Below are 13,673 nucleotides of genomic sequence, written 5' to 3'. Positions count from 1 at the left end.
AAAAGCACCTCCCCCCACAGTTAGTGAACACTACCTAGGCACACAGTTAACCCCTTGATCACCCCTGATGTTAACCCCTTCCCTGCCAGTGTCATTAGTACAGTGACAGTGCATATTTTTAGCACTGATCACTGTATTAGTGTCACTGGTTCCCAAAAAAGTGTCAGTTAGTGTCCGATTTGTCCGCCGCAATATCACAGTCCTGCTATAAGTCGCTGATCGGCGCCAATACTAGTAACAAAAAAAAATGTCCCATAGTTTGTAGACGCTATAACTTTTGCAAGAACCAATCAATATACGCTTATTGGGATTTTATAGCAGATGATATAGCAGAATACATATAGGGCTAAATACATTTTTTATTGGATATGTTTTACAGCAGAATGTAAAAAATATTGTTTTTTTTTTTTCAAAATTGTCTTTGTTTCTTGCGCAAAAAATAAAAACCGCAGATGTGATCAAATACCACCAAACGAAAGCTCTATTTTTGGGGAAAAAAGGACATCAATTTTATTTGAGTATAATGTTGCACAACTGCGCAATTGTCAGTTAAAGCAATGCAGTGCCGTATTGCAAAAAAAGGCCTTGCCATTAAGGGGGGTAAACCTTCCGGAGCTGAAGTGGTTAATGCAGGTTGTAATGAAGCTGCTGCATTATCTTCCCCGCAGCACACCACAAAGCATAGATAGTTCCCGTCTGTTCTTCGCGATCTGCTAAAATGCATGCGTGTTGCATCATTTTGGATAGAGTAGAAAAGATTAGATCCTATGTCACCACCCAAAGATTCTAATTCAATTGTAAACTTTATTTGTGAAAACAGTCCAAAACATTTTGTATATGTTCCCAACATGTTTCAGGGATAGAACACCCTCTTTATCAGGACTTAGAATATTGCTGGAGACAAGAGATGGATTCTGGGGGTGAGGAGTCTGGTTGTACCTGCACAGCAATAGAGCTTAAAAGACGTCACCTGTTTGAGTGACAACTGTTTAAGAAAGGATTTCGCTTACTCAAGAGCAGTGGTAGTTAGAGCCCCTCATGTGTGGCCGCTAACATTCCCAGAGAGCTGCATATTTGAAGATCATTTTGATGCATTGTATTGCATTACATAAGATTAGACAGCACATTCAAAATGAATAGGCTGCAATGCACCTCAATGCTCAGAAACTTTGATGCTGCTGTATTTTATTTAACACAACATGCACTGAAGAGAAAATGGGAGTAAAATTGGCCCAATTGTTGGTGTCAGTGTGAGTAATAGTAACTCCCAGCATTGGTGTCAGTGGCCACAGTAGTATCCCTCAGAATTCGTGTTGGTGACCACAATCAAAACCCCCAACACTGGTGTCAGTGGCCACAGTCATAACCCCCAGCATTGGTGTCAGTGGCCACAATAATACCCCCAGCATTGGTGCCAGTGACTGCAATAATAACCACCAGCATTGGTATCAGTGGCCAAGATCATAACCCCCAGCATTGGCGCCAGTGACTGCAGTAATAATCCGCAGAACAGGTGTCAGTGGCCACAGTCATAACCTCCAGCATTGGTGTCAGTGGCCATAATCATAACCCCCAGCATTGGTGTCAGTGGCCACAGTAGTATCCCTCAGAATTCGTGTTGTTGACCACAATCAAAACCCCCAACATTGGTGTCAGTGGCCACAGTCATAACCCCCAGCACTGGTGCCAGTAATCACAATAATACCCCCCAGCACTGGTGCCAGTGACTGCAATAATAACCACCAGCATTGGTATCAGTGGCCACAATCATAACCCCCAGCATTGGTATCAGTGGCCACAATCATAACCCCCAGCATTGGCGCCAGTGACCGCAGTAATAATCTGCAGCACAGGTGTCAGTGGCCACAGTCATAACCCCCAGCATTGGTGTCAGTGGCCACAAACATAACCCCCAGCATTGGTGTCAGTGGCCACAATCATAGCCCCCAGCATTGGTGCCAGTGACCGCAGTAATACGCAGCACAAGTGTCAGTGGCCACAGTCATAACCCCCAGCATTGGTGTCAGTGGCCACAGTCATAGCCCCCAGCATTGGTGCCAGTGACCGCAGTAATAATCCGCAGCACAGGTGTCAGTGGCCACAATCATAGCCCCCAGCATTGGTGTCAGTAACCACAATCATAACCCCCAGCAATGGTGCCAATGACCGCAATCATAACCCCCAGCGTTGGTGTCATTGGCCACAATCATAACCCCCAGCATTGGCGCCAGTGACCGCAGTAATAATCTGCAGCACAGGTGTCAGTGGCCACAGTCATAACCCCCAGCATTGGTGTCAGTGGCCACAAACATAACCCCCAGCATTGGTGTCAGTGGCCACAATCATAGCCCCCAGCATTGGTGCCAGTGACCGCAGTAATACGCAGCACAAGTGTCAGTGGCCACAGTCATAACCCCCAGCATTGGTGTCAGTGGCCACAATCATAGCCCCCAGCATTGGTGCCAGTGACCGCAGTAATAATCCGCAGCACAGGTGTCAGTGGCCACAGTCATAACCCCCAGCATTGGTGTCAGTGGCCACAGTCATAACCCCCAGCATTGGTGTCAGTGGCCACAGTCATAGCCCCCAGCATTGGTGCCAGTGACCGCAGTAATAATCCGCAGCACAGGTGTCAGTGGCCACAATCATAGCCCCCAGCATTGGTGTCAGTAACCACAATCATAACCCCCAACAATGGTGCCAAAGACCGAAATCATAACCCCCAGCGTTGGTGTCATTGGCCACAATCATAACCCCCAGCATTGGTGTCAGTGGCAACAATCATAACCCCCAGCATTGGTGTCAGTGGCAACAATCATAACCCCCAGCATTGGTGCCAGTGACGACAATAATACCCCCCAGCATTGGTGCCATCAAACGCAATAATAACCCCCAGAATTGGTGCCATCTGCTGCGATAATAATACCTTCAATAAGTTCACCAGCGTTTGAAATAGCCTAATAACAATTGTTTTTTTTTCCCTCTTCCCACAGAACAAATATACATGCACTTTCACTGGGTGGAATTGCTATGCAGATATTTTATATATACACCCCATAGTGTGTTTGTGTTAATGTGTCCATAAATGTTATTTGAGAATCTTTCCAAAATTGTGGTGCTTTGTCAGATGATAATACGTTCTGACCGTCTTGGATATTTTCAGAGGTTGGAGGGTGAAGTGGACCTTAGGGGATGAAACTGACTGTCAATCGGGATGCTGACACACACATCTTCATGCTCCTGGGGAAGGGTCACTGGAAGAGGAGGCGCTCCGAATTCTCCGGGTCTTGGGAGCCGAAGTGAATGGGGAGAACTTTGCCTGGGGCTCCTTGCTCTGTTTTCTACAACAGACAGATCAGTTAATGTCAGGGTTGTGTTAAAATAAAGAGGAAGGCTAGATTCACCCTCGGGGTGATAAAGAACCGTGGATTCTGTTTCCGGCGACAATAACTTGCTATCTGAGGAGTGCTGTCTATAAAGATCACTACTTAATCCATTCAGTGTGGCCGGCGAAGTGCTCAGACTGCAACCTGCAAGACAAGGTTTAGATAAAAATCATTAAAGTAGACATAATCGCTAAATGAATGACAGTTTGCTAAAGCGCTGGGTATCATAAGTTATTGCCTTTTTACCACTTGAAGACCAGGCCTTTTCTGGCACTTCTTGTTTAAATGTAACAATCTATATTTTTTGCTTGAAATTTTCTTAGAACCCCCAAACATTACATATTTTTTTTAAAGCAGAGGCCCTAGAGAATAAATTGGTGGGTTTTGCAATTTTTTTGTCACACGATATTTGTGCAGCGGTTTTTCAAATGTGATTTTTTTTTTTCTTTTTTTTTCACCATTTCATCTTTTGTTGCAGCTCAGTGTTGATGATCTCTTTGCAGCCTCTTTGTGGCCACCTCTTGTCTACATACACTGCAGTGATAGCTGTATGGCATTTCCCAAGGTGGGTGTCCCGATTAGGGCTGCCACCTTTTCTTCGAGCCAAACCCGAACACTTCAGCAGGGCCTGGCCTTTTTTTTTTGTAGCATACACCATGAGATTGTAAAATACCTGGGACACCTCCAAGCAAAGTCATTTCACAGAATTAAATAGACTGAGCTCTTCAGGACACAGGACCCAATGTCCCCTTTAAAGTGGTAGTAAAGGCTAAAGGGTTTTTTTTACCTTCATGTATTCTATGCATGGAGGTAAAAAAAAAAAAAAAAAACCACTGTGTACTGCTCTCCCCACAGCCCCATAATACTCACCTGAGCCCCCTCTCGATCCAGCGATGTGCACAAGAGCCTCAGCTGTCCCGGGTCTCCCTCTCCTTATTGGCTGAGACAGTAGCAGGAGCTATTGGCTCCCATTGTTGTCAATCACAGCCAGTGAGCCAATGAGGAGAGAAAAGGGATGGTGCCGAGCCACGGTTCTGTGTGTCTTATAGACGCGAAGAGCTGGGCTCGGGAGCGAGCATGCACCAGTGCCCCCATAGCAAGCAGCTTGCTATTGGGGGCACTGGTCAAGGGGGAAGAGCCAGGAGCATCAGCGGAGGACTTAGAAGAAAAGGATCGAGGCTGCTCTGTGCAAAACTACTGCACAGAGCAAGTAAATGTAACATGTTTGTTATATAAAGAAAAGAAAAAAGAAAAAGCTGAACCTTTAATACCACTTTAAATATGCTGACTTTAGCCCAGGATGGATGGCAAACTGCACTCAGTCTCTAGGATCTCTCTCACCAGTCTGCACTCACAAATATGCTTGGAAAATTGGTTGCCTTCTTCCAATATCCTTGTGACACTTTCACCCTGTGATACCAGACTAAATCCTCAGATGACAGTCTCTTAGTCAGTTTTTCGCAACGTTCAAAGCCCGAGTCCAGGTAGGCCACCTGTGGCTTTGACACTCCGCAGGGACATGGCGGCATGGCCTAGGGGGATAGAAGCCCCCCCCCCAGGCTGTGTTCTTCTTCTCAGAAAAAAGACCCCACTACTCTCAGTTCCAGGGTATTTATACAGACTCCCAGTCACCATCTGGGCCCCTCTCCCAAGGGATTGGCCAGGGCTGTATGAATATTCAGCTGCTTCCTGTCCACTAACTTCCAGAACATTTCTGGACCAGCCAGGGGGAAGCAGTCAGTCCTGCAGCCACTGAAACATAGAACAGGCCAGAACAATCAACACAGCTACACTGATTACAGTCAGCCAGCACTAAATTTACCTAACAGTGAACTGTGGCTCCACTGGATACAGTGAGCCAGAACTAACTTTACCTAATCCTAGCACCTTACTAGGAGGGTGCTACACTTATGGGAAAAATTTGTGAATATTTGGCGAAAGTTTGGTCAACATTGGATGAAAACATTGATAAATAGATGCTTTAGTTTCAAGAAATGCTTAGTAGATGTAACTTAATATTATACATGTTTAACCCCTTGAAACCTAAGCCTTTTTCTGACACTTGTTGCTTACAAGTTAAAATCAGTACTTTTTGCTAGAACCCCCAACTATTATATATATATATATATATATATATATATATATATATATATATATATATATTTTTAGCAGAGACCTTAGAGAATAAAATGGCGGTCATTGCAATATTTTATGCCAAATTGTATTTGTGCAGCGGCCTTTCAAATGCAATTTTTATGTAAGAAATACACTTTCATGAATTAAAAAAATAAATAAAACAGTGAAGTTATCCCAATGTTTATTTTATAATGTGAAAGATGATGTGATGCTGAGTATATAGATACCTAACATATCATGCTTTAAAATTTCTTTTACGGTTACCAGTTTAGAGTTACAGAGGAGGTCTTAAAAGCATTCAAAATGCCAAGTTTGGCTGTTTTGAATTGAGTCATTTTTTAAAATCTGGTGCCTTTAAGGCTTGAGTAAACCGGAAGTGATGTCATGACATCGCTTCCAGGTTACTAGATCCGAGACCCGATCAAAGCCGATTCTGGCTTTGTTGGGGTCTCCGGCCAGCTGACAGACGTGCCGGCTTGTCACTTGGGCCTCACGGTGGGACAGGAGAGCCCGGGCGAGACGTGGAAGGCGGCAGGAGGGGCGGGCATCCCATTACCCTGCTTGTAATAACAGCTGAGTGGCTGATTAGACGCATCAGTTGTTATTACAAGAAAGCCGACCGTCGGCTCTAAAAACGGTAATGGGGTGATGCGTGCAGCTACACGCATCACCCAGGTACAACCCATTGAAGGAGAAGGCTGTATATTTGCGTTACGTTAGCGCAAAGGGGTTAACTATCATTTTTGTCTTGATTTATGTTTCTTTCATTATTTCTTTTCATTGTATTATTACATCATAGTGTTTGAAAGTCGATTGTAAGTGCCAGATGAAAACCGCATGGGAAATTGATAGGTTTGTTCTCAGTCTAAAGACCCCGAGGCTAAAATATACATCACAAGTAGTATAAAAGAATACAGCAATCTCTCCTAAGACCTAATAAAGACTTTGTACTATCTTCAATACACAGCTTTATCGTTTACTCTACCTCCTGGCTACATTACAGCCTTGAGCGGGACACACTTACCTTTGCTGAATTCCAGTCTCTTGTTTTTCAATCGGAGTACCTCGTCTGTGATCTTATCAATGAGAAAATCCTGCGTTCGTAGCAGTCTAATTGATTCAATCAGCCTGTCAAGGCCTTTTGGGTTTTTCGCCAGTCGATCCAGCAGTTCGCCCGCTCTTTTACTGCTGGTAGTCTGGTTCATAATTTCCTCCGTGTCGTCCTTGTTTAGTATCCTATTTGAACGCAAGTAATCAAAGTGCCTTTCCGCAATCAGTTTGTCACACAGGTAGTGACGTAGGCATTCGATGGCCTGGAAAACAACCGGTGGAATCAAGAATGTATGCGTAGTCTTTTTGATGTTTTTTTTTTAGACAGGTTTTAAGCAGTATTAAACCCAAAAGCAAGGATTTATTATATTTCAGCTTACCAATTGTTAGATATGATGGCTGTATGTTTCCTTTTTTTTTGTCTTTCTTTCTTCTATTTTCATCTGGTGATCTAGCCAGCAAGTCTTCAAATTGCTAGTGTATTTAAATCTGCTGGTACATTTACCCCCCCCCCAGCCTGACAATACAGCTGGTGCGAGTGAGGGGGGGGAGGGTGGCCGTGGTGCGAGTGGCGGAGGTGCGAGTGAGGGGGGGGAAGTTAGTTTGCTGGTTATATCACTATGTTGCTGCCTATTGTTTTCCATGCTGGAGAGGAAGCTGTACTGGAGGACCTGCATAGCAAGGATCCCCCTGCTGCTTCATGAATATTCTACCAGTCAGATAACCATTCATCAGTGGTCAGATCTGGCATGAGAAAGCAAAGTCTTGGTCCTCTACCAACATGGCCTCCTCCACACAAAGACAGTGCCGAACAAGGCATAATAAATCAGTAATGGGGAAAAGATTAGCTGCAGGGAGATCACGGGTGACAATTCCTTTGCACACTACCTGAATTTTTTTTTTGGACACAGCTTCCAGAGTTCAGGTCCTTTTAAACCCTTTGAAAATACCCACCACCCCTCTTTTACCCTCCACACATTCTTGGCGCCTTCTGCCCAGATTTCCTATATACATAACAGGAAATGAAAGACATATCAGTCCAAAGTGTGGAAAATCTCCTCTTAGACAGTTGTCACTGGAGAAAGTGTCCCAAATTGAATATTTCCACTTTCTGTTCCAATGACATCTGGATTTGGAGTTTTCATCCTTTTCTGTCCCACCAAGACAAATGGAGAGGTCAGATGTCCCCAACAGCAACAAAAACCTCCATATGTTTCCTTCTCCGGTCAAGAGCACACGGCCCATGGTGACACTGTCAACAACCATTCAAAAATAATGGCAGCACAATTTTAAATTGATTGTAAACCGTTTCAAATACAAATGTGTCATACTTACCTGCTCTGTGCAATGGTTTTGGACAGAGCAGCCCCAATTCTCCTCTTCTTGGGTGCCCTGCCGGTGCTCCTGGCTCCCACCCCCCATCGAGTGCCCACCATAGCAAGCCATTTCAGTTAACTTCAGAGCTGGATCTGTGTGTCCATAGACCTACAGAGCATTGCTCGGTCCCTCCCCCCACTCCCTCCTCACTGGCTGTGATTGACAGCAGCGGAAGTCATTGGCTTGAGAGCTGAGAGAGCAGCTGCTTTCGTGCACAGATCAGGTTCAGGTAAGTATAGGGGGGACTGGGGGAAGGAGTAGCACTCAGAAAGTTTTTTACCTTAAAGCTGAGTTCTACCCAAAAATGGAACTCCGCTTTTCGGAATCCTCCCCCCTCCGGTGTCACATTTGGCACCTTTCGAGGGGGGGGGGGGGGTAAAACAGATACCTGTCTAATCCAGGTATTTTGCTCCCACTTCCGGGCATAGATACAGTATCCGCAGATATCTACGCCATGTCCGGCACCTCCTCCATCCCCCCCGCTGTCTTCTGGGAGACACACAGGTCCCAGAAGACAGCAGGGACCAGTGGACTTGCGCATGTGCAGTAGGGAACCAGGCTGTGAAGCCGCAAGGCTTCACTTCCTGATTCCCTTAACGAAGATGGCCGCGCCTCCACCCGAGAGCCGAAGGACAGATCGGCTTCGGGTGCCGACATCGCGGGCGCCCTGGACAAGTGTCCATATTTTAAAAGTCAGCAGCTGCAGTATTTGTAGCTGCTGAGTTAAAAAAAATAAAAAATTGGCGGAACTCCACTTTAATGCAGAGAATTAATTAAGGTAAAAAACATTCAGCTGTTAGAAACACTTTAATGAAATCAAATTGCAAAAGCCATGCACAAAACTGCAGAGTCAATAATCAATACCACCAATGAGAAGGACCCCTTTCTTAAGGTTGCAACCAGAGCAACAAAAACCTGATTCTAATTTTTCTCTGCTTTTCCAAATTGAGAAGAAAAAAAAACAGTTTGGTTATAGATACACTTTAAAATGAATGAATGAATTTCTGTTATTTGCCCTTTCTGTGCTGTCTGTGTAGCATTGGGGACGAATGTTCCTTTCACTTTCTTTACCAGAGGCCCAACAGGAAGTTAAAGGATATATCCCAAAGTGAGGGGAATTCTACTCTCAAGTTAGAATCTCAGACAGATCTGCAGGGACTGGCTAAGATTCGATCCATGTATGGGCAAGCTGATTGTACCCAAGTCAATCCATCGATCGATCAATCGATCCGAGTACAACCAGTATGTCAGATTTCTGGCATGAGATTATTGCCACCGGCCATAGCCACTAGCAATAATTACTGAGTTCTCTTGGCAGGGGCTATACACCCAACCTGCCCACCCCCCCCCGCACTTGAAGAACACAATAGCTCCGCGAGGAATTCCTCCATCAACAATGACTGCATTGATAGGGGAATTAAGTGATTTTCCTGTGGTTGGAGGAAAGAAAATCACTTCATCTATGAGATATCAATAGATTCCTCCCTGCATTCTAAGTGGCATAGATTGAGGAATGTGCACTGCTGGCTATTGTATAGGAACTGTATCTGCTAGGATGCAGTCACTGTTCAGCTGACACGGCTTGAATTTCAGCCAATTCAGCTGAAATCAGATGAAATTCAAGCCATGTAAAGCTGGCAAAAGATGGATTGAAATTCAGCCAGTTCAGCAGGGGCCGGTTTAACTTTGATCCATGTGTGGCCACCCCCGCTTGACAGAAATTAATCTAACAACTGACTTCTGTCGAATGGGATTGTTGGAAATGTTTTCTCAATCAGTAGCTGCAGCCACTGATCAGTGTATTCTGACAGCGGAGCGAGTCCCTGCTTTCAGAATTCAATGTGCCAGCGGGGAGGATTCCTCTATCCACCTCGATTCTGTGGCTGGAGGAACCCATTCATTTTTTTGGGCTGAACGAAAGAAAACAGTCCATCTATGGGCAGCTTTACGCTGGCATTAGACAGATGTCTCCAGAACAGCTGTCCCTGATGGAAAATTCTCCCTTACCTTTTGTTCTAAGGACAACTGAAATTTTAGCTTTCTCCTTACTTTCTGTCCCGATGACTATAGTAATCTCCTCAATGTGGACATAAAGTGCAATAAAGATTTTTCAGAGGGTCCAGCCCCAACCCAAACCATCCAAATAAATACAAACTTTAGACCTAGAGCAGGGGTCTCCAAAGTTTCTGAACAAAGGGCCAGTTTACTGTCCTTCAGACTTTAAGGGGCCAGACTGTGGCCAGCGTGAGTCAAAAATGCCCTGGTGTTAATGGGAGTAAACAATGGCCCATCAATGGTATTCGTGAGAGAAATATTGCTCTATTGTTGGTATTAGGGGAAAAAATAGTGCCCCATCATTGGTGTCAGTGGGAGGAATAGTATCCCATCATTGGTGTCAGTGGTAGGAATAGTGCCCCATCATTGTTGTCAGTGGGAGGAATAGTGCCCTATTGTTGGTACCAGTGATAGGAATTAGACAGATGTCTCTAGAAGAGGTGTCCCCACTGAAAAATTCTCCCCTACCTTTTGTTCTGAGGACAACCAAAATTTTAGATTTCCCCTCACTTTCTGTCTCGATGACAATAGTCTTCAGGACAAATAGAGAGGTGAAATCTCACCAATGTGGACACAAAGAGCAATAAAGACTTGTCAGGGGGTCCGGCCCTAACCCAAGCCATCCAAAGTAAATAAAACCTATAGCCTAGAGCAGGGGTCTCCAAACTTTCAGAACAAAGGACCAGTTTACTGTCCTCCACACTTTAAGGGGCCAGACTGTGGCCAGCGTGGCTCAAAATGTCTTGGTGTTAATGGGAGTAAACAATGCCCCATCATTGGTATTCGTGGTAGGAATATTGTCCCATTGTTGGTATTAGCGGAAGGAATAGTGTCCCATCATTAGTGTCAGTGGGAGGAATAGTATCCCATCATTGGTGTTATTGGGTTGAACAGTGCCCCATCATTGGTGTTATTGGGAGGAACAGTGCCCCATCATTGGTGTCAGTGGAAGCAATAGTGCTTCATCACTGATGTCAGTGGAAGGAATAGTGTGCTATCATTGGTGTCAGTGGGAGGAATGGTATCCCATCATTGATGTCAGGGAAGGAATAGTGTGCTATCATTGGGGTCAGTGGGAGGAAGAGTATCCCATCATTGGTGTCAGTGGGAGTAATAGTATCCCATCATTGGTGTCAGTGCAAGGAATAGTATCTCATCATTGGTGTCAGTGGGAGGAATAGTGTCCCATTATTGGTGTCAGTGGTGGGGAATAGTGTCCCATAATTTGTGTCAGTGGAAGGAATAGTGCCCCATCATTGGTATCAGTGGAAATAATAGCGCTCTATTGTTGGTATCAGTGACAGGAATTATACCCCATTGTTAGTATCAGTGGGAGGAATAGCACACCAAGGGCCTGATCAAGACAAGGAAAGGGCCACATCCAGCCCCTGGGCCACAGTTTGGAGGCCACTGGCCTAGAGAGACTCTTTAAATTCGCCTTTACATGCAAATAGCCAAAATGGCATTATTTCACAATTTTATCTAAAATTTTGGGAAACAAAACCTCTTTATTTTGCTCATCCCTGACAAGGAAACATAACCAGGGTTGGATATTAGGTGGCCCTGTAATGTCTGTGTGTACTTGTATGGGACTGTCTGTGGTGCACTGTATCATCTCTGACTGATTTCGTAAGCAAAGTGGCCCTTACATTTAAATACGTAAACCTCGTCTGCTGAAAGCCAAATTTTTGTACTTACATCCCTTTTAATTTCTGCCATGTCATCCTCATCCAGCCTCAGTGTAGTCATCTTGGCCTCCCCCCTCAGGCTTTCCTGTTCATACAGCATCCGGCAGAGGGGCAAACTGAAGTCAGGTGTTTGGGGAAGGGAAATCCGGAAAGGGCAGAAACACGGAGATATATTGAATTATCTCTTACGTGAATGAGCCGGCCTTCCCTTTCCAGCTGCACATTGGTTTCTAGTGTTTTCTACGAGACTTCCTGTCACAAAAAGGTGAACTGAACAAGAAAGTCCCGTCTGAGGGCTTCCTGTCAGTGAGGTTGCCACAGGCATTGTGCTCAGCACTTCCTCATACTTCTGTCAGTGACGTGTTCGGGCACATTTCCTGAATTCCTTTGGTACGCAAACACAACATGGCTGCAGATTGCTAGCTGTTATCTCCCCGTATCCGTATCTTCCAACCTGTGACATCATGAGGGGAATTAAAGGGGTGCTCTAGATCAGTGTTTCTCAACCTTTTTTCAGTCAAGGCACCCTTTAAAATTATGGACAATCTCAAGGCACCCTTTAAAATTAACAGAAGGAGGTAGCTCCAGGGATTCTATGGACATGGGAGGGAGGTAAAACCAGACCATACAAGAGTATAAAAAAATACATTTATTGAAAAGACATATAAAGAGACATAATATATTAATAATAATTAATCATTTAAAATTAAGGACAGTCTTAAGACGCCCCATTCTAAAATGTAAAAACGATTCTAATAGTTGTACACAATGCAGCACATCCACACGTAGGACACCCAACCTAAGAGGTGATTTATTCTTCCACTGCAACACTTTTGCAAACTACAATCGTGCTACTTCAGCGTGATTTCAAAGCCGCCGGTCAGTGCGGTTTGCTGACATCTGTGCGACTTCGTGCACAGATGCCAATGCAAGTTGCATATGAAATCACCAAAAATAGTGCAGGGACCTTTTCAAAATCAGTGCTGGAGTCGCACCAATATGAACGGTTTCTTAGCCAGAAATAGGGTGGGACTTGTCATGCGACTTTGATCTGTCAAATTGCATGACAAGTGTGAACAGGGGCTTAAAGTGTATGTAAAGTCAAGACTGTTTTTGAAAACTTTGTGCAGAATAGGGAACGTTTTTTTTTTTTTCTTTTTGAGCCCGTGGTGAGGTATGCAAAATCTAAACACCAAAAGTGTACAAAACAAGTGCACTTAGGTGTGTCTTAGTCCCCTCCCAGAGAGGAAGGACCCTGCCCTGGCCCCCGGGGTGCAAGACTTCTGACCAAGGTAATACCTGGTACACACGGTAATTGTTTTTTTTTTGTTTAAACCAGCATGCTGAGCGAAAAAAATTGAGGTGCTCACCATACTAACTGTGCGATGTTAGTACAGTGATCCCCCTGCTGTGTTTTGTGTTCTGACAGGGGGACCGCCCCCCCGCCAGAATACACCGGTCAGCGCTCGCAGCCATTGGCTGCGAGCGCTGATCAGATGCGGATCAGCTGCTGGCTTTCCAGCATGCCCGTCAGTGGTGGCTGGTGCTCCATTTTTTTTTATGGGGGCGGCAAGGCTCTAATCATCAAAAAAAAAAAAAAAGCTAGTAAAAATCTATGCATCCGGCGCCCCACATGGAGATTAGGGGCCGGTGCAAGGAGATTAAGGGGGCGGTGCCCCTTATGGACCGGCCGCCGCTGAGGCCCGTTCTACAGAAGCCGGCCTAATGTGTGCCTTCTGTCAGACAGGCTGCTGTATACACTGGCCCAGAGGTGGCCAGTTTCTGTTGAACCGGCTGATACCTTCCAATATTCGTCCCGTGTGTACACTCAGGTCTACCTAGCCAAAAGGTCTGGTGATCCCCGATCCTCATGGTCAGCTGAAGTGGACCAAGGCCAAGACCAAGGAGTACTAACTGAGGGGCTCTCCCAAAGAGGGACCCCCCCAAGGCAGGGGGGGAAGGAACCTGATGGCTACACATC

At 45.2% G+C, this 13,673-nt stretch overlaps 1 protein-coding gene across 1 annotated transcript; it reads right to left on the bottom strand.

Moving 5' to 3' along the window:
- Window positions 1–341: 341 nt before the first annotated feature.
- On the bottom strand, window positions 342–12,112 carry BCL10 (BCL10 immune signaling adaptor). Its single transcript, XM_073593612.1, has 3 exons — window positions 11,703–12,112; window positions 6,547–6,835; window positions 342–3,530 (listed from the first exon to the last, which is right to left on the bottom strand). Exons 1-3 carry the CDS (start codon window positions 11,790–11,792, stop codon window positions 3,160–3,162), a joined length of 750 nt encoding a protein of 249 aa, XP_073449713.1. The 5' UTR covers window positions 11,793–12,112; the 3' UTR covers window positions 342–3,159.
- Between the last annotated feature and the right edge of the window lie 1,561 nt (window positions 12,113–13,673).

Source organism: Aquarana catesbeiana, linkage group LG07 (assembly GCF_042186555.1).
Source record: "Aquarana catesbeiana isolate 2022-GZ linkage group LG07, ASM4218655v1, whole genome shotgun sequence".
Taxonomy (NCBI): Eukaryota; Metazoa; Chordata; class Amphibia; order Anura; family Ranidae; genus Aquarana; species Aquarana catesbeiana.
This window is presented reverse-complemented; position numbering and strand designations above follow the sequence as displayed.

What these genes read in the sequence shown, in the direction of transcription:
- BCL10 (XM_073593612.1), bottom strand. Translation starts at nt 11,792, where the DNA reads ATGCTGTATGAACAGGAAAGCCTGAGGGGGGAGGCCAAGATGACTACA. An exon ending in TGGCAGAAATTAAAAGGGAT is followed by an intron (nt 6,836 to 11,702) that starts GTAAGTACAAAA and finishes GTTGTTTTCCAG; the next exon opens with GCCATCGAATGCCTACGTCA. An exon ending in GAGACTGGAATTCAGCAAAG is followed by an intron (nt 3,531 to 6,546) that starts GTAAGTGTGTCC and finishes CTTGTCTTGCAG; the next exon opens with GTTGCAGTCTGAGCACTTCG.